The sequence below is a fragment of the Lissotriton helveticus genome, chromosome 11, assembly GCF_964261635.1.
Source record: "Lissotriton helveticus chromosome 11, aLisHel1.1, whole genome shotgun sequence".
NCBI lineage: Eukaryota > Metazoa > Chordata > Amphibia > Caudata > Salamandridae > Lissotriton > Lissotriton helveticus.
The window spans coordinates 577,768,267-577,795,917 of NC_136072.1; the positions used below are offsets into that span (position 1 = coordinate 577,768,267).

The 27,651-nt window shown below is 43.4% G+C and overlaps 1 protein-coding gene across 1 annotated transcript in view; it reads right to left on the reverse strand.

Moving 5' to 3' along the window:
• The window catches only part of GFRA2 (GDNF family receptor alpha 2), a 391,204-nt gene that overhangs the window by 302,315 nt on the left and 61,238 nt on the right, over positions 1-27,651 (reverse strand). The window contains exon 2 of the mRNA XM_078666349.1: positions 1,212-1,526. Coding sequence (XP_078522475.1) covers positions 1,212-1,526 — 315 coding nt within the window. The remainder of the gene's footprint in view (positions 1-1,211; positions 1,527-27,651) is intronic.

The following is a 27,651-nucleotide window of genomic DNA, read 5'->3' on the forward strand; positions in this document are numbered from 1 at the left end:
TGTTAGCCCTTACGGAATTGCAAATACCGCAACCACCAATGTCTAATATTATGTAAAGGTAGGAGTGTTGTTTAAATGCTACTGTAAAGCGCTCTGATACCCTGTGCAGGGTCATGTTCGCGCTATAGAAACCACTAAAAATAAATATAAATAAATAAATAAACGTTGTGTTCTGTGGCAATTTGAGCGAACACCATTGCAAAACTTTAATAAATATGGGCCTAAGTCTCAAAGTAAAAGATAAATGGAATATGGCAAGAATCATAGAAATGATGTCTCTTAGCAATTATCTAGGTCTTTTCATGAAACATAGGTGAGAGTTAAGGAAATATCAGGAAATGACAAAAGGGGTTTGTATGACATTGAACAAAATAACTAGCTATTTCTGACTGTACGGTATGCAGGTGGGATTAGATAAAATCTAGCAAGCACATCTGGCATGCTGCCTCAGTTACATTAATACAAAAAGGGTGCATGTCTTCATCAACACTGTCACTGCAACAGCAATATGGGATATGGTACAAATGCTACCCCTATAGAAAACTGTGTTCCATGGGTACAACCCAAGACATTGTTCAACAGCTATGCCACAGCTGGACAGTATGCCATAGCTACACTTAGGGGGTTCCCCATGTGTTCAGGGAGTCAAATACTGGTCATTGCATGTTCACCAATTATAGACCTGAACAAAAGAAAAGGGCATGAGATGGTGCAAAGACCTTTCTTGTGCACGCCTGGCAGCCTGTGGTCATTTAGGCTATAGGCACTCGCCCCTCTAAACCCATCCAAGACACATAGACAAACACTCTAAATGGCTTTGTCTACTTCATGGCCAGATTCACACTTCAGATGAACTTAGAGTGCAGCCAAACAACAGTGTTAGCAATTTAGGCATTCTTAGTGCCTCTCCTGGGCTCATCATTCCATACTAGACACTAATTAATCGTTATTGCCCTCTCACCGGGTGCTTAGAATTGTCACTGTTTTTTGCAGAGGGTGTTAACCACTGTTAATCACCCACCTCCCATTTGTTGCCTTGAGATTAAGGCGATGGCAAATAATGCTGGGAAACAGCAATTAATAGATATTAATGCCCGATAGCAGATGCACAACAAGCTCTCGTCTTACTCCTCCCAGTTTCCACCAACACATCCATTATTTGGTGGCACCTTAAGTGTGCTATTCTTCCAGATCCCTGTCTGTGCACTTACCTTCAGTCAGCCCCAGGTGTATGCTCCAGTACGTCTGCAGGCACTGCAGTTCCTTCTTCATGCCCCGCTTGCAGCGGCAGTCGTAGAGCGGGCTCTCTTGCAGCACCTCCAGGGCTGCCTGGCATTCCTTGTTGGCAAGCATGGTGTTTCGATCTCGGCCAGCGAGGCACTGGCGTAGAGTGCGGTAGCGGGCACTGCAGCTCTGGTCCGCCGCACAAACTTCGCTGGCACGGACACAGTCCATTTGGGCCCGCCATCCGTGAGGGCCTGTGCCAGCCAGGTAGGAAGGGGCCGCCATGGTGTTCAAGATCTTCTCTGTAAATGAAACAAGAGAAGCAAAATCTCAAATAAAGGCATATATCAAAAACAATACAATCTATATTGTCGACATGAACATCACTAACAGAAGAATACCTCTTGTGTGGACATCTGCTGGTGAAGAACATTCACATCATTAGAACCTCCTAACTTGAAAGAACTTTTCTTTACATGAGGATGGCCCCTGAGAGAAACCCCCTTTTAGAAACCAACCCATATAAGTACATCCCTTAACCCCTTCGGTGCTTATGGCGAGCTCAGCTCGTCATGAGGTACACCTCTTGTGTGCTCATGATGAGCTCGTCATGACCACACCCAATTCTATTATGGCCCAGCACAGCAGAGGAACATTTCAAGCAGCCAAGGTGCCAATAAATAATCTACCACTGTGTAAGAAAAGCCTCTGCGAAAGAACACCTCCCTTGAGAGTGTTGGCTTTATAAGAATATACTTAGAAGAATATCCTTCTTGGAAGAACACACCCTTAAAGGGACACACCATCAAAATCATAGTCTTAAGAATATCTGTCTATTATAAATCCTCTCGAAAATTACGTCCATTTATAAAACAAAACTGCCCCAAAAAAGAATATATAATTACAGAGAAGATGTATACGGATGAACGTTATACAATGTGAAGGTTCCCCCTAAGAAAACATCGTCTTCTTTTAGGAGACACCCATCATAGCAAGAACCGCCTCCTTCCAAGAAACCCCATCTAGAAAAAACAACCATCTAGCAATACCTGCAAATTAAGAGAATAGTATCTTACAAACTCATCCCAATAAGAACTTGAATAAACCCTTACAAAAAGCTGAGATCATCACATTATAAAAATCACCTAACCATGCAAGTCCTTTAACGCCTTAACCGTGGTGGTTTTTCCGCCGCGGTGCGGGCGTTCTAAAGGGTGGGCGGGGCCGCGTCGGCCGTTGGACGTGCGCAGCACCAGGGAGGTAGCTCGTGCGACGCCCAGCGGCCGACGGCAGCAGCGAACGGGTTAAAGGAATGCCCCATAGTAGGTGGAGCACCTATATAATATTTACTATACAGGAATATCCCTTTAATAACCCCCCCAAATACCATGCCCTTTTTAGAACACACACTCATGAGAACATCCACTTATAGGACCTCCCCCGCACATAAAGGGCCATTGTAGGACAAACTCTGTGTCAGCACATCACCCTTATATTAGCACCACTGATAGAAGTATATTCATATAATAAGAACTCCCCCAAAAAAGAACATAAGGACATCCCACACATGACAACATTATAATAACATAACTGTTATTGAAAGTGTTGTGAGGCATATTGTACCAAAAAGTACAAGAACTTGGAGCCCACCCATTGCTTACCACTGGATGGCCTTTCTGTCACTCTTCCCTGCATATCATTCATGTCCCATCTTGTGGATCTTGTGCTTGTCCCTCCATGGAGCATTGCCTCTTTACCATCTCTCTTTCTACTGCTTGCTTTTCAAACACCTCTTTTATCTTTTGTGTTAAGCACTCCATGTGTTTTCAATCTGTCTCCCTCATGTGCTTCTCTCCCCCTGAACTCTGTGTTGCTCTCTGTCACCTCTGTGCTTCTCTCTGCCTCCTCCTTGTGTGCTCACCCATGTGCTTCTCTCCATTGCTTCCCTATGCCCTCCATGTTGCTTACTCATAATGTGTCCCTCCTTCTCTCTTCCATTGTTGCTTACCCTCCCATGCCTTCTACTTCCCCTCTACCCTCATACTCTCTACGTTGATTTCCCATAATCCCTTGTGTTGATTCAACCCCCTTTTCTCCCTTCCATGTCTTGCTGCTGCATACCATGTTGCTTCCACATTCTCCTGCCCATCTCTATGTTACTTCAAAGTCCTGTGCCTCCTTCACTCCCCCAGCAGTGGGTATGCTGTGCAGCATTGTAATAAAACATTGGCAAATCCAATAGGTCCCAATGGCAAGACCAATTGTTTTTGCCAGTGATTGTTTAAGAAGCCAACTGCCCCTAAATAAACGATCCCATATTATAAGCAGGGCCACTGGATTAATGTGTTAGAGGAGGGCCAAATTATGCAGCAGGGTTGAGTAAATTATGATGCTATAAAAGGGAAATTATGCAACATAATGCAGCACATTTTGTGATAGAATTCATTATTTTATCATTTGTACAATTGTTCACACTGTCTGGGCATCAAATAGTTAAATACTTTCTTCACAAAATCTTCTTATATTTGTGAAAATGATTCATATGACATCAGCCGCGGCAGGTAGTGGGAGTACCGGCCGGGCGGTGACGTGGGGAGGGGCAGGGTGGGGGTTAGTAATGTATGGATTACGGACTTTAAAAGGTAAGTAAACATACAAATAAATTAAACGAATTTCGTTGCACACACTGCATCGCATTTGGTGATGCAGTGTGTGCAACGAAATTCATTTTATCTATTTTTATGTTTACTTACCTTTTAAAGTCCGTAATCCATACATTACTACCACCCACCCTGCCCCTCCCCCTCCCGACGTCACCGCCCGGCCGGTACTCCCACTACCGGCCGCGGCTGTATGGCATGTAATGCGGTTAGACCGTGATCTGATTGAAAATTGGATGTGAGGGAACACATTAAGGTCAAGAGATATTGCCCGGGGTCTGGGTCAAGTAGATTTCTTAAGGCCTTAGCACTCATGAGTTTTACATTTTCCAGTAGACATTTTCTTCTCAAACCAGTCCTCAAGTGAGGATAAATTACACCAAAAAACATAATCTTTGAGCAGAAAAATTATGCAAAACACATGTAACCTGCTAAAAAATACGAATTACTCAAGATTACATCAGAGTGATACAGCTTTAGTCAGAGTTTCCAAAACTCACTTCTGCTGCATTCTTTGAGCCGAGTTGTTTAGAAATGGAGAACTCTTCCTAGAGACATCCTTCAATGTAACCTCTGTTAAATCCCCTTCAGATCCCCTGGAACTGTGAAAACTCCTTCAAACAGTTAATAGCGAACTACATTTCTGATCCCTCAGCATCAAACTCAGTCATGTGACGTTCTATAAGTGGCAGTAAGAAGACTCAGGGGTGCGCCTCGGTTCCGTTAATTGAAGTATTTTACATTTTCTCTAACCCCCACTGACTTGAATATGGCTGTAGGGATCAGAGACAATGGCATACACTTCAATTAAAAGAGCCCTGGTGAAACATAGGCATGTCTGAAGGCCGCTTAATGAGCTGCAGATGATTGACTCAAATTTGCTGAGAGATCAAATTCATGTTTTTAATGAAAAAGGAAGGATATGAAGATATGTATATGCTCATGGCTCCGGCAAGCTCTTCTTCCTATGCACTAACCCTAGGGGGTTAGCTGGGGGGGGCTGTAACACTCCCTTCCCCGCTGAAGCCCATTCTTTTGAGAGCATGCTACCGAAACAGATCAAGTGGTCGCCAGTGGCATAACAAAAGCCCCCGCAAAGAGGGGGGGCGAGTTCTGGACCCCCCCACACTGGCAGGTCCCTGACTTGGGAGGTCCAGAGTGGTTCCGGAGCATGGGGGGGCCCCCTGCATGTACATTGCAGGGGATCCCCTCAAGTTTTGTTACGCCACTGGTGCAGTGACGGCTCTTCCGCTATGGTGGAGGAGTGTCACCCCACTGCTTTCAAGCAGTGCGAGAAGAGGAAACATAAATTTATAATTTTCAGTTATTATCATTTTATGTTTGTGCTGCTTTGGGAGCGGGCGGGGTAGCTATGCTCTCGGAGCAGGGTAGGGGGGAGTGGTTTGCTCACTCCTAAGTGCTCAATGACTATTTTATCAGCCCTCTCGGGCCGCCCAAACCAATCATGTGCACGCTCCCTGTTCTCCATGCAGGCTGCATTACAGCCTTTATGGAGAACATGTCCAGGCCCCCAGTCCCTGGTTGAGCGTCCAACCAGGACGCTCAAAACCAATCACAGGACTGCATTGCGGCATTGTGATTGGTCAGGGGAGCCTGCATGTCTACCAATCACAACGCTGCATTGCAGCACTGTGATTGGCCTTTGGAGCCTGGCTGTGCTTCCATCTATGGAAGAGAGCAGGAGCGGAGATGCAGGACCCGGCGGGAAGGTAAGATAATGATTTTTTTTTATGTGCACCCTCGTACGAACCCCTCTGGGACTCCGCCCTGTGCCCACCCCCTGCGAGCCATGCCGGCCGCCACTGCACGGGTGGTCACACTCACATAAGGAAGAAGGTTACGAGACCCAGCTACCCCTAGAGAGAACCCCTTTTCAGAAAAATCAGTAACAGGAAGACAGAAGTCTTCACTCTGCAGCTTTCTCTCGACAGTGTCAAGAAACCTTATAACTGGTGAAAAATGTGCTACATAAAAACCAGATAAGGTAACATAAAATCTCTCTCGATGTACTATTTCTACTGGAATGTACTTCAACAGGTGGTTGTTGAGACACAACTAATAAGCATCCCTTTTTCTCCCAAGTATTAAGTGGAAGAGTGAAAACGGTTTGAAGTCTGCAGGAATTAGGTGTCAGAGACAAAATTACAGGAATGTTTCGAGGCGCTGTTACCCACAGCATTACGTTTTTGTGTCTTTCTGTAACATATCTATACGTGTGTGATACATTTCGAGACTTGTGATGCATATCTAACTAGCACCTATTTCACAAATATACTTCCTGCAGGTTTACAAACAGCATGTTGATTCACATATGTGATTCCCATAAACTGCAGTTTTGTTACCAGCCATATATTGTTTTGCGTTGTCTTGTATTATAGCATTTCTGTGGCACTTCATACCATTCCAAAATGCCATTTAGCAATCACAAACCCAGTGATTTAGCCAATAATTTGTGGATACTGAGATATATAGAAACGACTCTGCCTACGGTCAAGTGAATATTTTTGTCACCAGAACCCCCTAGGCCAAAATAATTAACTTTTTCTTTTCCATGCCCCAGTAAACATACAACACAATTTCTTGTCTTGCTTGCAAAAAAAAAAACCCTGTAAAGATAGAGATCTGGCTAGTAGTCACAAAAATATTATATTGATGTCAGCTCCCAGAAGCTTTTGCAAATAGGCATGGTTATTTATACCACAAATAAATCCGTATTTGTAAGTGCTCTGAAGTCAGCTGCCCTGGTCGCTACACCACACCTCTCCACATGGTGGACAGTCTACTAGTCTGCCAGGGCTTCATAGCCTCTACCACCCTGGTGTGGGGGGCTGTACCCCTCTTTAGAGATCCAGTCTTGCCTATGCATAGGGACCATTCTTCATCTTCTCTACTTGTGTCTGACATACATCACATGGTGAACATGGGTAAGGAAAACGAGTGACAGCACTTCACCGTTACAATGGTCGGATGACTGCCTTTGTGACCTGGCGGACTGTTGGCTGATTGGCCACTAGTTAGAGGCTTACAGTGACAGAGCCTGCAGAGGCTCCATAGTTATAAACATGGCTCCTCCCCAGACTGTAAACAGAGCAGGGGAACAGCAATTTTGGTGAGGAGGGAACCCTGTTGGTTTATGGTAGTGCCTCTGCTGCCAAACATTTAAAAAGACTTTAACCCCCACATGCATCATTGTTCCATTTTGCGATTCCTTAATTGCGAAAATTAAGGAATCGCAATTAAGAAATTTCAAAATGCAATTCATTAGGAAATTCACAAAAAAATCACGATTTCTTAAAATTCCTTAATTGCGATTCCCTAATTGAGAATCGCAATTAAGGAATTTCTACCCATTCATTCCTATGGGCCTAGAGGCCCATAGGAATGAATGGGAGGGCATTCTCAATTTGCAATTCATCATTGTGAATTCGCAAACTGAGAATGCAATTTCAAGGGTGCAGGGGTGTCCAAATGACGCCCCTGAAATTGCACCCCTGAAATTTGCTTTTGGATACATCTTACACACACACATGCCCCAAGGGCATGTGTGTGTGTAACATGTAACAAAGAAAAATGCATTTAAAAGCATTTTTCTAGATTTTCGCAAATTACCATGAAGGTCAAGTTCATGGTAATTTGCATTTCTAATTTGCAAATTCGCAATTTCTAAAAGTATGATGAATTGCATTTAAGGAATCTCAAATTGAGATTCCTTAAATGCATTCGCAATTTAAGAAATCGCAAATGTGCGATTTCTTAAATTGCGAATTTCTAAAAAAGGTTGGTGCATCCCAAATCAGGAAATTGCATTCGCAAACGGACGAAAAATGCGATTCGCACCGTTTGCGAATGCAATTTACCTTGATGCATGTGGGCATAAGTCCCTGTGTCATGTGTGTTCATATTTCCTTGACCGAATATGAGATGGAATAGCAAATATTGAGAGCAATACTAGTTTTTAATTTGGGTGAAAGTGCCCAAATACCCTTTGAAGTAGACTGTACAGTCTTTAACACCTTGCCTGTGGCACCGATTCTCCCCCAGTGCTGAACATTCCATTTGCGGGTTTGGTCATGACGGAACGGTTCTGTCATGAGCACAGCGCAACTGATGCTCATGACGGAACCGTTCCGTCATGAGCATCGAACGGGTTAAGGCAATCTAATCTAGAACATCTAAGGCAGTACGAGCACTGGGACAAGGGCTACAATTGTGAAACTTTATGTACCTCCCCCACTGTCATTCTTCTGATGCTTCCACTGTATTTTGATTGAGATGCTTTCAAAGAGGCTTTCACAGTTCACCACCTCAAAACTGTGCCTACCACTTAATTGAGAGACTGGGCCCTGTAAATCAAAGAACCCGCTATGGACATTACGGCCCAGAGAAGATGACCTGGGGCCTGATTCACAAAAGGTACATTTAAACTTGTGTGTAAGTTTGCAATTGTTTGCTATTCACAAAGGTATTTTACTAGCAGCATCTTTACGACTATGGGGTCTCCGCACATTAACCGCTATCGCGGTTTCCCGCTGTACGCGGGAATTTCAAAAATGGCTTGATCATGACAAAGCCAGCTCGTCATCCGCGCACCGCAGGTAACGTTGATGACGAGCTGGCTTTGTCATCAGCATCGAAGGGGTAAAAAGATAGGACAGCACCATCTAGTTATGTGTGGAGACTCCATAGTAGGTAAGCAATAGTGGCAGTTAGAATTAGGGTCTCTAGTTAGCGGAGGTATGCACTTTGTCCAGGTAGGGACCCTTCCTTCTAGTAAGAGTGAGGGGGATTTCACTTCTAAAATAACACCTGCTCACTCCCTTGGTAGCTTGGCAGGAGCAGTCAGGCTTACCTTAGAGGCAATGTGTGAAGCATTTGCACATAACACACAGTAATACAGTGAAAACACTACAAAAGGACACTACACCAGTTCTAGAAAAATAGCCAATATTTAAATGCGTAAAATAAGACCAAAACGAAAAAAATCCAACATACAGTAATATAGATATGAATTTTGCAGGAATAAACTTTTAATACAGTTCCATGAAGTCGATAGCGCCGTCTGGGGCTTTCAAGGTATCGTGAAAAAAAAAATTCAACTGTTCAGGCCAAGAGGGCGTCGCAGGACAGCTACGGTGTTGGGAAGACCACAAATAGTGCCTTGAAAATGCAGAGCGTCATGGACCTTCGGATGAGATCTAAAGATGCAGCATGGGCATGCGTTGGCTTCTGAGGTCGGTGCAGGAGGCATTAGGCCCTTGAAGTTGTAGTGTAGTTCCTATCATCCCAATAGGCTCTGCGCATTGGAATAATACCTACAGCAGTAAAGGCCTAGGCCAGACGTTAACTAGGTCTACTACTGTCGATACTAGACTTAAAGTTTTGGGTTTGCCAGCTTAGCTCAGAGTTCACTAGAAACTTTCTCGAATGTTCAGGAAAGAATTAACTCCCCTGATTAGACAAGAAGGGATTTAGTTTCTGACAACCATAGAACATGACAACTTTGCTCTCCCCTAATCAAGAGTAAATCTCGAGAGTCGTGTGAACAAAAGGCAATTTATTTTACTCAGTCAGTACGTGCATTCTTAGTCTCATCAGAATGTAGAGAAAAGGAAGAGACGGGCGTGTTCAATAAAAAGGTGTTATTTATTGATCAGTCTCTTTTCTCAGACAAGAGAAATGGATCGATATTATTGCAATACTTATAGCTAAGTAAAGTGCATACATTAAAAGCAATAGTATAAAATAATACTGTAAAAACATTGATATGGTTTCTAAGCCATAAGATGTTTTAAAATGAATAAAATATATTACATACACATATACATTTGACTAAACGTACTCAACTGGTGTTTCTAGATACGCCTACCCCGTGTACCTGACCTAAGTCTAATACGTGGGCGGGAATAGAAAGTTACAGTTTAAGTTAAGTTTGTTTTTGCCAAGTGAATAACTAAAGAATTCTCTGTGAGGGGTCATTCAGTTCTGTACCTGGAAGTTAGGATGAATGAGGAATGGTATCTCTCTCTCTGGTCTCGATATTCCAGGCTGCCTGCGAGGGCTACCCAGAAACGCCGGTGCTGGATTCTCGGCAGGAGAAAGCAGCGCGTCTCTCAGCGCGTCAGGAAGGCGGGGCTGCTGCCAGCGGGGTCTGCTCTGCTCTTGGCTTCGGCAAGTATGGCTGCCCCGTCTCGTCACCACGCGTGTGTTTGCATAGGGCAAGATCGGTAATATTTATACCTTTAAGGTGCCGAGATTGACGTAAGGATGGACATAGATACGTCAATAAGGATGTCATACGACTTGCTCGTTAGCACATTCTTTTACTGAAGTTCTCGGTGAAATCAAAACAATGGCCGCAGGGTTTTGCCCAGGTTGTCATAGGTTTGATTTGTTATGAGAACTCCGTATGCCTTATCAGGGGCTGGAGGAATATCGCTTGTCTAATTAGATCGCAAGCGTTATGACCTAATCAGATAACACGTTCCTGTGCCGTAGTGTGACTGCGTCAGATAACGGTATCTGCATCATGGGAGTTTTCTGCCTCATGGGCTGACTGCTAGTTAGCTTGTTGGTTTGTTTAACTAGAATAGGGTCAGGAATAGGGGGATCGATTCAGAACCTATAGGAATACATGACAAAGTCACATGTATTGCAGATCGACCTAAGTGAGGTTGAAGTCAGAAGGAGTCGGCAGGCATCAGGGCTGAGGTGGGAAGTGGAGCGGTGCGGTGACTTCAGGTTGTGGTGCAGGCAGCAGCTTGGTGACAGCATCCAGTGGCATTGGTGAGACCAGGGCTAAAGTGCAAAGTGTGGGGGGTGTTCGTCACGGTGCTGGCAGGTCATGGTGCAAGCTGTGGCGTTGTCATTGCTGAAGCGTTGTTGACGGTATATGATTTGGAGTCAATGGCACCGGTGTTGGTGGGCCAAGGCAGGTGCAGTGAGAGATGGGGGGTGCGTCGAGTAACTTACATGCTGTGCCCACAAGCTACAGTGCAGGCAGCAGTGTGGATATTGGTGTGGAGCGGCATCATCAGGGACACCAAGGCGGCGATGTGAAACTAGGGGTAGCAAAGAGTGGTGTCCTCGAGTCACAGTGCAAGCAGCAGCTCGATGGCAGCATCGGGCGTCGGCATCAGTGAGACCAGGCTTGCGTTGCAAAGCGGACGGTGCTATGTGGTGCCAACAAGTCACGGAGCCAGCAGCAGCATCATTGACAGCGTCAGGTTGCTTTTTTCTCTGTGGTATCTGAAACACGCTGTTCCAGATGAAGGTACCCAGAAGATGGTGAAGTCAGTCAGTCAAATTATCTTTATTCGATTTAGTTAAAAATCATACAAAGAACATAAAAACATTTATGTACAAGTAAAATACAATTAAACAATTTCATTTCAATCGAATACATGTGACAGGGTATTACGGTTAAAATATATAAAAACAATTCATACAGGGGAGTTTAATGGTTTCTTACATGATCTTGATCTAGCCGCCGCCACTAAAAAATTTGCCATGCAAAATGTGATGCGGATGTTGTTCATTGATTGGAGGTAAAACATAGCTGGTCTCACCTGGGAGAAACCAGCTTCCCTTAAAACAGGTAACAAATGTTTTTTCCTCTGTTCAGAAAAGAAATCGCAAAACATAATAAAGTGCATGGTGTCTTGTGCAGAAACGTTTTCACAAGTACAGGGCGGTGCTGACTCTGGTTTTACCCAAGTGTTGAAACTTCCCAAATAAAAATAAATAAGATTAAATCTAAATTTAGTTAAAAGGAACCTGTGAAAAGGGTTGGTAACATAACATAAATAGGGTTCTAATGCAATTGAGGTAACTAACAAATAGTGACGTCTAACTGTGGGCTTTAGCAGTTCCTTTTCTTCTCGGCTCATACTTGACCTTAGCATAAATTCTTTTTTAATGATGACTATGTCTTGATTTGTTATACCAGAGGGGTCAGTAAAAAGATCCGGCCGGCCCAGATCCAAGAAGGACTTTTTCAAATAGGCCAACCAAGGGATTCTGCTACTATAGTCCAAAGACATGACTTCCTTCATTATCAAATGATTAAGCATTAATTCTGTGTTTAGCCATGTCTTGAGCCAGTAAATTAGGGGCGCCAGTTTTCACCTATCATGGACATAGTCCATGCCCACCTCAGCGTGTATGGAAAAGGTTGGTGTTGATTGGGGAAGGCATAGGAGAGAGCGTAAAAATCTATTTTCCGCCTTTTGAATGTTTTCCAAACATGCATAATCCCATAAAAGCGCGCCATACAATGCCACAGAAACGCATTTGCTGTTATAAACCTTTAGGATAGCATCGGTCTGTGGCCCAACCTTTTGGCAAAACCCAGGAGGGCCATTAATGTCCTGGTCACCGCCAGGCTTTTGGCCCTTACCTGGGGGCCACAGGTACCCTTGTTATCAAAAAGCACACCAAGGTAAGGAAAAACGGGTACACTAGACACAACTTCACCCTTGCATCTAAATGTTTTTACCAGGGCTCTTTTCTTCTGGGGACCAACAACCATAGTGTGTGACTTGTTTGAGTTGACCTTCAAGTCTAATTGGTCCATAAAGGTACCGAATGTGTCCAAAAGCTGTTGGAGACAGACGCCAGTGCGGGCTATCAGCACTGCGTCGTCCGCGTATAGGAGAGCAGGGATCTATACGCGGAACATCTCTGCCAGCGCCCTCTAAGTGGGTACCTAGGCCATTAATGTAGATAGTAAATAGCAGAGGAGCAAGTATGCAGCCCTGCCTGACCCCTCACTTCGAGTTAAAACGGGATATGCATCTACCTTCTTTTGTGACCCGCACCACTGCAAAAAGCTCTTGATGAAGTGAGGCCATTAACCTAACCAGGGCCTCATTAATCCCAATCTTCAAAAGGATATCCCAGAGCTTGGACCTATTGACCAAGTCGAAGGCCGAGGAGAGGTCCATGAACGCTAGGTACAGTGACCCCTCCTTGGCCACCGTGTACTTTGAGATCAGCAGGTGTAGGTTAGAGCACTGCTCTATCGTGCCTCTCTTCTCTCTAAAGCCGTACTGAATGTCGGCCAAACCACCACAACTATCCATGCTATCCCTTAACCTGGCCAAGAGCACTCTGCCTAGGATCTTAATTGCAGAGTCCAAAAGGGATATAGGCCGATAGCACCCTGGGTCATCCCTTTGCCCCGTCTTAAATATGGGAACTATTGTGGAAGTAGCCCATGTAGTTGGGGGGGGGTTGCTGTTCGCAGCTGTAAATACTTTAGCTAGGATGCCTGCCCATAGGTCTGGCGAATGTATATAAAAATCAGCCGGCACCCCATCCGGGCCAGGGGCTTTGTTCCTAGTAGTAGCACGAATTGCTTTCTCTACCTTGGCCCTGTTAAAGTACATGGGCATAGCCTCAGGGACAATCATGTTAAGTGGCTGTGTGACCGTACCATTGTCTCCATAGACGGAACTAAAATGTGCCAACCATTTGTCATCTGGGATGACGCAGTCCATATCTAGGTTGGGCGAATCAGAGAAGTAAGGCTGGTTAATTACGCCCCAGAATTGCCTACAGTCCCGCAAGATATCAATAGAGATTAGGTTCTCCCAAGCCTCTTGTTTGATATTATCCTGTCTGGTCTTTATGGCTCGTTGTAGTCTTTTCTTAGGGTGGCGATGGCTGACCTGTCCCTAGGGTTATCTTTAAGAGCCATTTTTAGGGATTTATGGGCTTTTGAACAAGGAGCATCAAACCATCGACAGTGGTTATTTTCTCCCTTCCTCAGTTTCACCGTGAGGTTAGAAGAAATGTTACTACAGATCGTTTGGAAGGCATCCATTATCTCATAACCTTGCGAGGCTGGATTCTGACAAATCGTGATCTGATCCTCGATTTGCGGCAGATGTCAGCATAAAAATTACTAGGGACCACGTTAGCCCACTTGAGCCTTCTTCCCTTATCTATTGTGCGTAGGGCAGGTCCTACCACGACCTGCCCCGGCATAGGGCCCATAAAGTCCCCCCATGCCACCTCCAAGAGGACGGGATTATGGTCACTGAGGGGGGAAACGACTGTGCAATAAGAGATAGCACGGTTAAGGATGACTGGGGTCACAAATATATAATCAATTACTGTGCCAGGAACTGTCCCCTTAAAAGTAGGCGTTCTAGATTCCCCCTCCAAGTTCCTTGGTTCGAAAAAATTTAAATTGGCCAAAAGTTCTTCCAGTTCTTAACCTGATTTAATGTGCTCAAAGTGGGGGCCCTCCTGTCCTGTGGTCACCATGGGATCAATTGAACCACACCCAAAATCACAGGGATGAATATTAAAATCGCCCATGAACACATATTCATAATTTATATGGGTATTGTGACTGACCGAATTTAAAAAGGAATCGAGGGCGGCAATGTTATCGCCACCACTGTCCTTATTGCATGAATTATAAAAATTTATAAACAGGGTACTCTTAGAGGGACAAATTTCCCCTTCAACAATCAGAAAATTTGGGGAATCATATTTGATCTGTTTTAAAGGCCCTTTAAGATCAAGTGAAAAAAGGGTCAAAAGCCCTCCCCTGGCTCTACCTGCATTACTTGGGGTTGCAGCTACAGTGAAGCCTACGAACACATCCAGCCAAAAGCAGGATGAGGTATCCCAGGTTTCCTGTAGGGCGATGACTTTGTGTTCTGATATAAATCTAACCCAGTCAGTGTCGCCAGATGGTGAAGTCTTTTGTGTGCCTGAGACTTTCTACAGGAGGCAAGCTCTACTTTAAGCCCTTGGAGAATCTTTAACAGCAGGATTCAAAAATATTCACGGCAGTCCTTTCACTGCTCAAGACAGAAGCAGAAACTGCAGCCCAACACAACAAACAGCAAATGGGCAGTATTCCTCCTGGCAGCCCTTCAAAATCTTCTTCTTGGCACGGCCCTTAGTCCAAAAGTGTTCTAAGGTTCTGGTGTCAGGGCCTAATACTTTTACTTTTTGAAAAGCGTGGAGGCAGCACCAATCGTGAAGTAAATCGCAAGAGCCCAGAATTTTGCAACAATAGATTTTTTTATTTTTCCGTTTTTTCAAAGTGCACAGGACAGCCAAAGCGTTTCGCTCCTCAAACATGGGAGCTTCGTCAGGGCAGATTTAATAGATGTTTTTCCTCTATCAGTGCCTTAAAGGTGAGAAAAATGCTGCACCTCTGTAATGGCACAAGTACTAGTAACAATTTCAGAATTGCAACGTTTGTTAAAATCCGCCCGGGGTCGTCACGTCCATATAACTTTATTAAGTACGTGTGCGATAGCAGCTCATCAAGGACTGTCTATACGTCTCTATGGTTTACGATACCTTAATGGACACTAAAATTAACCTTATGAGGATATTCTGACGTTATGTGATTTGCATGACACACTCCACGGCCCCCTACGTTTCTGGATACACTATTGCAATTCTGACATTTTTACTAGTACTTGTGCCATTACAGAGGTGCAGCATTTTCCTCACCTTTTAGGCACTGATAGAGGAAAAACATCTATTAAATCTGCCCTGTCGAAGCTCCCATGTTTGGGGAGCGAAACGCGTTGGCTGTCCTGTGCACTTTGAAAAAACGAATATAAAAAGAAAAATCTATTGTTGCAAAATTCTGGCCTCTTGCGATTTACTTCACGATTGGTGCTGCCTCCACGCTTTTCAAATTTTCTACCTGGGATTCCAGTGGGACCGAACCACAGCAGGTCTTGGAGGTTGGACAGCACAATAAGATTGAACATTTTATGGGACTTTGGAAATTTGAGGTGCTTGCCGTTTGATCCGCTGTGGAGATTCTTTCCTTTTCCTAATACTTTTACCACTGTTTCCTTTGAAATATTAGACAGAAAGTCTCTGAGTTCAGTGAAAACAAGTTCTGTCCTGCCTGGTCCAGCTTCACTGGAGGAGGTGGAGTCAGCATTGTGCAGAGCAGACATAGCCTATTTAGGTGCAAGTGAAACCTCCTCCCACCACTCTAAATGCCAAAAATGTCTATTCAGCCAGGCTGTAAGTCACCCAGGAATGGTGCAAACACATCTCATCTCCCCCATCCCCTCTTGGGACTGTCTTGTATGAATGCTCATCCACAGCTCCTGTCACTCCAAAACCAGATGGTGAATACACACACACCCAGAGGCACACAGGATGGTAAGTAAGAAAATGGCCACTTTCTTAATGTGGCCTTTTCAAACACATATTTTAAAAATCACCTTTACTAAAAGATGTGTTATTAAATTCTGAGTTCAGAGATCTTAAAATGCATTTTTCCATCTTATCCCAATGGAAAGTTACACTTGTATGATGTTACAAGGCAACTCCCATGTTAACCTATGGGACAGACAGCCTGTCAATGATGAAAAACGAAATGCACTATATTTCACTATCAGGACATGTAACACACTACCACATGTCCTACCTTTCATACACATTGCACCCTGCCCAGGGAGATACCATGGGACTATCTTAGGGGTGACTTACATGTAAGAAAAGTGAAGGTTAGGGCCTGGCATGTGGGTGCACTTGCTACGTCGACATGGCAGTAAAAACTGCACGCAGACACTGCAGTTGCAGGTTTGAGACACCTTGGGAAGGCTACTTGTGTGGGTGGCACCACCAGTGCTGCAGACCCACTAGTAGCATTTGATTTACTGGTCCTGGGCACACACAGTGCACTGCACCAGAAACTTACTAGTAGTTTAAAAATACCAATCATGGAAAACCAGTCATAACACAATTTACATAGAGAGCATATGTACTTTAGCACTGATTAGCAGTGCCCAGAGTTCTAAAACCAATGGCAAAAGAGTCAAAAACAGGATGCTAAAAAGCAAAAAGTCTGGGGATGAATCCAATAAAAATGCCAAGTCTAACAGTGGCCTTTGCAGCATTAGGCAATTGTAAGTAATGAGGTGTCGAGAGACCAGGGCTTGCATCAGCCTGGTTGGTAGAATTCCTTCACAATCAGCAGTTTCCCTTTATTGTTATCACGCAGAAAGTATGTTTAGTTTTCTTGGAGGTCATATCTTCATGTCCTTTCCTCAAGTTCTTTATTCATGTGAAGAGAGTGCAAATATTATGAAGGTGCATTTGTTATTTATTTTGGTCAATCAACAGTTGGCATATTAGTGCGTTTTAAAATATTAATTTCTTTTATAGTTATGCATGATAATCCTAATTAAATGTATTAATGTTCCTTGACTCTCTGTGTAAGAGGGCAGTTGTATTTAGTTGACACGTTTCAGTCTGGCTGTGCAGAAGCCAGCGACCTTCTTCAAGGCACGGTGCGACAAAGAAAAGTTCTCTTAAATGAGAGTCCTTTTCAGTCCAAGACTGAAATCACAGGAAGGTCAAACGGAGAATTCTTCTGGGATTCATGTGTTGTTGATTGAGCATACCTGAATTCTTAGACAAAGAGCCAGGCAGCATACATACATTTAATTTATGAAATAAAGCAAATATTTTCGGACAGTAAAGATGGCTGACTTCTCTTTTTCTCAAGAACACTTTGAGAATACACCCATATTGAGAGTTTCTTAATATATTTGGTTCCAAGGCCCACATTCTTTATTATGATTACCTTTCCAAGATCTTTCTTTATTTTATTAAACTTTTTTCTAATGTATGTGCTTAGAAGGTCAATGTATCGCTTTAACTGTGTTTAGTTTTGTACTTCCTTTGGATACTGATCATGTACTGAGTTCAAAGAAAGCTGGCTTCAAATAAGATTTGATATTCGGCCCCTTTGCTATAAACATGAAGTGAAGTCTGCACCTTAAACAGAAGGCGAAGTCTGAAACTTAAAAGGAGCTTTTTATAACCTAAAGGGTCGGTTCAACCTGCTCATCTAAATCGATTCTTATGAAACTTCTTGTGCCTAACCGCTTTCCCTTGATGTATGATCCCAGGTCAGAAAATGTTACAGCTACTAAGAAAGCTCAACCTCTTATCCAATAAAAATGAGTTTATTGGACGTGACTATGCAACTGACCAGAATAAGTTGTAAAAAAAAGTTTGCATAATTTGCATGTTTGTAATTCTGCACCATTTTTGAAAAATTAAGCAGAATTATGCATTTGACGCTATATTTAGGCGCAAGACGCATACTCATATCCATGTTGGACGTAAGGACGCATTTTCCACTAAAAAATTGTGCAAAAAACACAAGCGCCACAAACAGCAGTTACTACCATTTTGGTAATTCACATTGCATCCCTATTTTATTTTTTTACCTCAAATGGCATTTAATTATGCAACATGGCACAACAAGGTAACTTCACGTAACAAGCATAACGTGAAATTATTGACATTATGTCAGATTATGCCAGCATAATGGAAATTTGACCAGGTGCTGCAAAAAACTTCACTGCTGATAAGAAAGCTCTTTATCATTCGAAGGATGATAAAATCAGTGTCCTTGATGTGACCACGTCACTAACTAGAGTAAGATGTCAAAAGAAGTAATACCGAATGCAGACAGGAAAGCCACAGAATGCAAATCCAGTAAACATTCGAAACATCGAATACATTAAACAATAAGCATGTTCTTTTCTAGAAGTAATAAAACCTGGATCAGAGAAAAAAAAAGTGACCACAGTTCTCTATTATGAAAGATGATTTTGCGTGGGTCGATGGCATGTTTCAACATTCTCCAATGCCTGGTCCTGGACTAGAACCTAACAAGATAAATGTAATATCACAGGATGACTCAGAGCACAGTGTGTGATATAAGCCCCAGAATTGATTTCTGAGGCACCTCCTGAAAAGCCAAGAGGCTACGAGGTCATACTAATGGCATTTTGAATTGTAGTCTCATTGTAATTGTATTCATATAACAATTGTGTGAAATTACCCTTAATTGAATGAAATGCTAATCTGCCATTTAGAGCATAGTTGCATCCTTGTATCAGTTTTTTACTAGAAATTGTATTTTGTGCTACAAAAAACACAACCACAAAAAATACAAGCTGTACGCATTCAGAGGGATTGTGGCTTTCCCGTGTTCCTGGATAATAAGTGTGAGTGAATGGCGTTATAATTATCAGCGGCGGCTGGCACAGGTAAGCGCGGTGAGGCAGTGGGGTGGGCAGGGTGCGGCGGGGGAAGTCGGCAGGCGACAGAATAGGTATTATTTATTTATTTAATTACACCTATTCTGTCTCTGTTTACTTCCCTGACTCCCACCCTGAACCGCTCTACCGCACTTACCTTTGCCGGTCACTGCTGATAATTATGCAAAGTGGCATAATGGCATCAGTTCAGGAATTCCGCGTAAAAAAAGCATAATGCAAAATTCCCAAAATTAAGCTAAATACACCGGTATAATTTAAAATTGTGGGGGCCTAGTTAATGAGAGTTGTGAGGCCTTCTAGTAGCCAGTGCGCTGAGTAGGAAGGCAAGATGAGGTTGTTTTTACTCTGCAGGGATATTGTTTGAAAGAAGGAGAGGTTGTGGTCAATGGGGTATGATGGGGTCAGCAGGGCCGGACTGGGAATCGAATCCGGTCCTGGCTAACTGCTCGGGCCAGCCTCCCCTGGAGTGAGGGAGGGTGCAGCTGAGCTGTTTGCGAGGGTCAGTTTCGGACGATTTTGTTACAGGGGGCCGATATTGCCGACCCCTGTTAACAAAAACGGCCCCAGGGCCCCAAAACCGGCCCCCACCCGGGCGGCCCACCGGGGAAACTCCCGGTGCCCACTACAGCCAGTCCGGCCCTGGTGGTCAGTTTGCAAAAGTACAATATTAGAAAGTACGCCTGACAGGCATGTGACAGAGCAGGCAACACTCAGAATTTGTGTTCTGAACAAATGCCAGTAATATAAAAGAAGCTCGTCAGAAATCCTTCTGCTGCATGGAGGTTTATAGAAAATGACTGGCTACAGTGAGTGAGCTGGCTCCAGGCAGGCTTAGTTTTGCATTAGTTAAATTAAGATCAATAGGTCTCTTTGGAGGGCATGGCTGTAGGTCTGTTGTGTTACAAAAAATTGCACTTGATGGCAGGGCTGTCTGAACAGCATTATTGGCCCCGGGCAAAGTAGTTCACTGGGCCCTGCCTACACTACCACTCACAAGAATAAAAATGTTTAACAGAAAATTTGTGTTAAAATGTGGTATGCATGGTGCCCCTGTCCTCATGGGGCCCCTGGGCAACTGCCCAGCATGCCCATGCGTTAAGACGGCACTGCTTGATGGTGTTCAGAAAATTTCTTTGCACCTCACCACATACATATGCTGCTCAGAGATCTCAAAATTCCTAGACCCAAACATGAGCAACCTATCCCGTCAAGGGTTTTATATGCATTCTAGGCATGTTTTCCTGCTGAACATTCCGGAATCCAAAGAAAGGTCTAGACTGAGTGCCTTTCTCATGCATGGTCCTGTAAAACTTGAGAACTTTGCATTTTTGACCAGCATTCCTGGCCTCTGGCAGGGGAAGTGGGAGGTATGACTTTGGTCTGAGTGGACTTGGAAGTAGAATCCGCCATAGGTACTGTCATATCAAGTGGACCTATGTTTTGTGATTTGCCTTCCAGCAGCATTGGCTTTTAGCCAAGAACACTTTGCATGCTGGAACTTGTAGTGTCGGTTTTACCATTCTAAGTATAGGCTAAAACTTCAAAATGACGGGTAAAAGGTCCGTCGTGGCACAATGTATTGCAGGACACAAGCACGGCTTGGCTTACTGTATTCTTATAACAATAATGTATGCCTAACTATGGTTATCATTCCTCACTGATGCAATTTGACCATGTGAATAAAAGGCTATGCCCTTGGGTAAACCACATAAATTGCAGTTGTCTTATCTCCTTGGGAGTCGTTTCAGTGGGGGGGGCAATAGCACGTTGTAAAAGCACTATGACCAGACACCCACCGCAAATAGCGGTGGCACCATTAGTCGCTCCAGGGGCCAAAGCAGGAGTCCCTCATCTGTTTCACCAGGAAGAGGAGAGGGTCACCAGTGACGTCAGTAGCAGACAGACAGCATATAAGGTCTCCCGAGGAGACAGATTGGCCTCTTTTTCTCTCCACCACCCAGTAAATGAAATTAAATGAATTTAAATACCAGCAAATGAAATAATGAAACCCCTCCACTATATGCAGGGGGCGCCTGGTCATGTTCTCCCATGTGCTCCTTTGTACTCCCATGGAGCATGTGGTACAATGTGATAGAGGCCACACTTCGCTGGACCGAGAGCAGGGCCGGACTGACTACCAGGCGTTTTTTGAATGCTGCCGAGCTGGGGGCTGATTTCATTGCGGTGGGGGCTGATTTTGTCCACGGAAACCTGCGTGTGCTTCGAAATAATTAAAGCAAAACGAATTTCGTTCAGTACACGCAGGTCCACATCAACGAAATCAGCCTCCAGCTCAGCAACATTCCAAAACGCCCGGTAGCCAGTCCGGCCCTGACCGAGAGAATGAGGTGTATCTCAACAGTGACTGGTTGAGTGCGTTACATGGTGAGTAAACGCATCCTTGGGATTGGGCACACGCATCGGGTTCGTCATGTAAAGACAGACTCCATTGTTGATTATGATAATCGATTGTTTATTCAAAGATTGATCATATGTAACGCACTCAACCAGTCATTAATTTCGACGTATACGGACGGTTACGTCACTTGGCGGAGCACCCAGAACTTAATCAAACCAAACGAACCATATATATAAAAAAACACATAGGACCTTATTCAACTTTCAGCTGTGCGCCACTCCTCTTACTATCAGTATCTCAACAGTGGCAGTAGAGACCAGAGCACTTCAGAGAATAAACCATGCTCCTGGGACAAGGGTATGTTTTTCCCATAGCCAAAGAGAACTACATTTCCCACAAGCTCCTGTGAAATATTGAAAGAGAAGATGGAACAGCAAACAAACTGTGATCATGCTTTAGAAAGAAAAATCAGCGGTAGATATCTATCGAAAACTCTGCTATCCTGCTGGATATACGCCGAACTTTGGGAAATTATTTTAAATGCTAAAAAACAGCAAGAAGCAGAGCGCATCCTGCATACAGACAAAGGTTCCTGGGTGACAGGTGAACAGCTTCCCCGCTTGGACACGATTTTCTTTGCTCTAGTAAGTGCAGACACTTATAGCAATGTCGCCTATATGCGCTAATAAGCAGTGCCTAATTTGTAAAATAATAGGTGCCAGGGCCCTGACCAGGAGGCCACTGCAGCTTGCACCACCCATTTCCCATGTAATCGCTGCAAAACAACTTCTAACCATCTCTGCCGCCTGCAAGTGTGACAGTTCTGATTATTTCAGGTCCCCAAATCTAAAGGAATGGCTGGGGAGGCAGGTATTAGTAACTTTTTATGTATATTGTATTCATAAAAAAAGTTCTTCTGCTCATCTCTAAATTAGATGAGCAGCACCACCATGTGACAGACTGTCCTAAATGCGGTGTTTACAATTAAGTGCTGGTGCCGAGCACCAGAAACCCTGGCTCAAACTAAGCACTGGTAATAAATATGGACTTGTGTGAATAGTTTGCTTTTTTATTTACACATCAGGATTTGTTTAGTAACACCAAGTTCAGTGACAGATCGCATGTATATTTCTACCTGAACATGAACATGACACTGTCCTCTTCTACTTCTAGTCCTGACTAGACCCTGGTGAGATTTCTCTTACTCCAGTCTAATCTTGACTAATTTCTGTTATTTCACATTATGCTTTTTAAATGAAATGTTTTAAATTATGCTATTATGCCACATCGCCTTTCAAGGCAAATATTTAACAACTGGAAGGCGAGCAATTGCATTTTGCAGCACTTGGGGCTTTTTGTGCCATTTTTTAGAATTGATTTTGGGCTAAAATACACGCCAAAAGACAATTTTGCATATTTTTTTCCAAACTTTCATGCAATTATGTGAAATCAAAGACACAAATTATGGACCAACCTAGTCCTAACTGATGTAGCTGTCAGAAGAGCATTCCAAGTGACACAGCAAGATTCAATTAGGCACCAAAAGTGCACAGGGACACAAAACACAGACAAAGCAAAATACGGCAACACACACTACGACTTGTGCAGTCTGCTCGCACTATGCATGTGCTTTATTTACATTGTGGATCCTGATCCTACCACTGCAGATAATTCAGTGCTTAATTTGAGCCGGTGGTCGCTGGTGGGGGCCACCAGCACTTATTTTCCACATCAGATATTTACCGAGGGCAAGAGAAAGAAAAACACACAGATGGGAAAGACAGTGGAAGAGAAAGGCGGCAAAACCTCACAAATGGAAACCCCAGGTACCTGAAAGAGAAAGAAAAAGGGGCAGGAAGTGCCTGGTATTGGATTAAAGAAGGCTACTAGCATTGGTATTCGGCACGCCGATGTTTAGGGACTTCTGACCAGAGGTTCGGGCACCGGCATTCTTTCTTTCACAAATTTAGCACTAATAATAATTCAAAGGCAGCTCTTATTATATTGGTCAAGCTTCTAAATTCACAGGGCACAGACCTGAAATTGACCACAATAAAACACAAACCCACAGCCTGATTCACTGGCATTTAAACAGCACATCCTCACACGGAGAAACAAGAGCCGTAGCCTGCCTAAACCCCATAAACTCAGAAAACAAATTCCAGGCACACTTTCTTCATCCTAATAAGGGAATCTCTCCAAAGCACTGTCATGTCTCTCCCTAGGACAGTGAATTCTATTTTCAGAACATTCCTCTGATAGAACCCATCCAAGTTCTCTGCTGATGGAGTTATTCAGGGGAGGCCTCGGCCACCTTCTGTTTCTCATGAGCAACAGACTCGAGGCAGGCCGGTCAGATGAGGGCCTGGCTTTGTCAAAGGCAAGCCGTCCCCCTTGAATGACCAGCAGGGACAGGGCAGTGTGAACACATGTTAAACTACAACCCTGTCACCTGACAGCCTGCCACAAACTTCGACTTCCTGAGGTCCTGGCTTGTCATGCCGGCGTAATCTTGCATAATTTCACGGTTTCCAAGTATGCTTTTTATGAGAAATCCCTGAAATGACAGCATTACGCCACATTGCTTCATTTTCCGTCCATTTTTGGAAACATCCTATCACTGGAGCACAGAAACAATAGGAACGAACAGATCACAAGTGGCTACAGTTTGTGTCATGTGTGATTCATTGCTATTTTTAGGACACAATACATCTTTGTGTCTGAAATTGATACGAGGATGCCTTTTGCTCTAAAAATAGTGATAAATGCCAGTTTTACTGTGTGGGTAATTTCTTTAATTTTCCAGATAATTTTACAGAATTAAGCAGAGGGAAATAAGTGAATTTCTCGCACCCCCTGTATAATGCAGTCTCAAAGTTTGCAATACTTGGCAAAAGTTAGACCTTGGATGGAGCATGCAAGTCCTGGTCTTGGGCCCAGTGGATACAATGTTGTGGATGTGTTACCACAGAGAAAAAGTTAGCATAGTTGTGGCTCTACTCCCTGCTAGCGATCAGGTGCGACTGGCGGTTTTGTGGAGTCCTGCTGAAAGTGGGATGCTTACCAGGATAGATGTAGGCGACTAAGGGCTGCAGAAAGCTGTGACTAGAAGGGTTTTCCCCCAGGATTTTGGGTCTTCCGGAGCATCTCCACACGCACAAGGCCATGGCCAACAACATGAACAAAGTTAATACTAACACAAAAGGTTCTATCATTTACAGTCGGTGTCTGTTGTTGAGATCCTGCTTGTTCCCGGGAAAAAGTTTTCTGGATCAGTGACTGGGCTCATTCTACTCAAAATATTTTGCAGTGATCCAGTGGGACCCAAAATGTATCAATACAAATTTGTATGGCAAAATACTGAATACAAATATATAAAAGTCTAAAAATATTTTTTACTCAGGTTCAGGTTCAGGTCTTTTTTACTCTAAATTTCAATCTTTTGAAGCTATATATATATTTATAACCACTCCCATGTACATCCCGAGTTTCAACATAAGACATTTTCCTGACCGTAATTGGGATAAGTGGCAAACACCCTTAATAACAACCTTATTTAACAACCCTATTGACAATGGTGACAATTTGTATATATAAAGTTTTGTGTGGCACAATTTTGTGTAATGGATACTGTAAAAACTACTAATCCCAGAATGCACCATCAGTATAAATAAGTGAAACTGTAGAGGGACTAATGTTTGCACCGTGATCAAGACCTGCCGGTCGAAACGCGTAGGTGGAGGCAGGAGTAATGGCTTCCTAAAAAGAATAAACCGTTTGTGAAATCTACCCCCTGGGAGAGTGCTGCGTACTTTTTTGCTCTGGTGAGAAATATATATATATGTATGTATATATATATATATATATATATATATATATATGTATATATATATATATATATATATATATATAGAGAGAGAGAGAGAGAGAGAGAGAGATGTACATATGTGGACTTAAGAGTAGTAAATCTACACTGATCTATTGTTGGACATCCTTGAGTCAGATCTTCACATAGCAAGCTCCTCGTCAATGGTATCCTTGGTAACGTGGCAGGATGCCAATTAGCAGCCCCACAGCCTCTTCGGAACCACCACTGAGCAACGCATCCTCAAAACTAGACGTTGCATCGCTAGACCCTCATAGACAGCATCCTCGATGACAGCACAGGACTCCGCATCGCAGCCCCGCAACTCCTTGGAACCTCTGATACACAACAAATCCTCGACATGGGATCTCACAACATTCTGCAAACCAGGATTTAAGGTACTTTGTTCAGTGGGGCTAGCTTGGTCTCTGTATCCGGCATGTGCTCCATTGCAGTCATCCTGAACTTGTGACTTTGTCCTGGTTCAACACAACCAAGTAACCACAGTTGGCGCTTTGTGCTTCAAAGCACTGTTTTCACTTAAAACTTTAACATTGCAAATTTCCTGTTCTATTGTTTGGATTTTTGTTGTTTTGATCTCAAATCATTGATTAAAGTTTATTTTTCTAAGTTGGTGTGGGATTTTTCTTGTGTTGTATTTTCACTTTATTACTGTTTGAAGTGCTGCATAGATACTTTACACATTGGTTCTCAGCTAAGCCTGATTGCTTGTGTGCCAAGTTACCAGACGGTTACACACAGGTTAATTTGGTGTTTGCTTGTGTGTTACCCTCACAGAATGTGGTTGCTGCTTAAATAGGGTTTCACCCCACTCAACCTGTGAACCACATTCCAACACCTATCCATACATACCTTCACTATATTCTGGTAGTCAGTATCATGGCCACAATATGTTTGCATGTCAGTATTTAAAATTCTGTTTTCTGGACCCATACCTTGCAACAGTAATAAGTAATCACTTGTTAATGGTAATAAGAGACGATTCTGTGACTAAGTTACACACATACCAATGATCCAGATTAGTGTTTGGCCAGAGTAACACAGAGTTGTCCTTTCAGCAGTGCACATTCGACCTTGGGCAACATAAGTGTATATTGTCTGGTAGACAACCCCAAAAGACCATTTGAGTAAATCTACAGTACAATTGTCTTAGAAAGGGTCTGCTAAAGCAGAATGCACCCCCACAATAGGAACACTTGTATTAAGCAGACTTGTGTAATGGAGTTTATGTGACAGACCTTATGCCTTGTGTACTGCTGCTTTCTTGGTGGGAGTTAGTCTGCAAGAACACTGCAAAAGTGGCACCAAAATTGATTTGTATGATATAAAAAGATAACATTTGTAGTGTAATAGTTATTGTACCATCTCTATTTGAACCTTCTTGAGAGGTTAAGGGCCTGAGAGCCCTGGTAATCTAGGTGGGGATTTCTGTCTTTCTTTTCTCCCTTTCTTCCCCCTTTTCTAAAATTCCTTCTCTTCTTCTGGATCAAGGTCTGATAATGAAAGATATGTCCTTGTTCTCTTACATGAGTGTGGATAGGCCTCACCTGCTTAAATTAAGCGCTGCATATCCCCACAGCCTTACTCTGTCGATTCCCAAACAAATCCTTTGTTACAATATTTCCCTAGATAAATATGTTGCACAGACACAATGTGCATCTCCCAGTGGAAGTATTTCTTGTTGTAGTGGCAAACACTGCTAATAAACAAAATAACTCAAAGTCCTTGGATAGAGCTCTGCATGAAACAAGCCTTTGCTAAGCCAATGAGCCTTGGTTCTAAGTGCTGAAATGGTTATTGGATCAGTCATTGCTTTTCAATTGCAGGCATGTGCATACATCAAGACTCATTAATACAGAGGGTTGGCAAACTTGCTATTAGTTAGGTGCACACACATATGTTCTGAGAACGGATATTTAACCCTTAAATGATTGAACCAAGTGTGCACAAAGAGAAAAAAGGATCCAATATACATTTAGCACTAGAAATGGGTTTGGAAGCAGGATGGGGATGGGGAGTAAGACAGATAGTATCAGACAAGGGGCACTAGATAAGGTAATGAAAAGAAAGCTAGTGCAATAGAGTTATCAAGAATACCCATGGAACTCCCTAGGAGCTCTGAATCTAAAATTTAAAAAAGTTTCCTCAAATGCAGGCCTGGCTGGAGTTTGTGGAGTTCTGCTACGTGGAACTAAACGAAGTGACCCAAAAAATCTGCCGCGCTTCGTGGAGTTCCACAAACGGCGGAGTAAGTTTCGTCACGCAGTTCATGCTGATTATCAGTGCTGGTGTTTGTCTTGCGCTGTAAAATCAGAGTGAATGGCATCATGTGCAGCGCAAAAGGGAGCTGCTTCTTTTCTGCTGCTCAAGTAGATTTTCTACCTGAGTACCAGCTTTCCCAACACAAACAGAAGGTTACTTAATGCG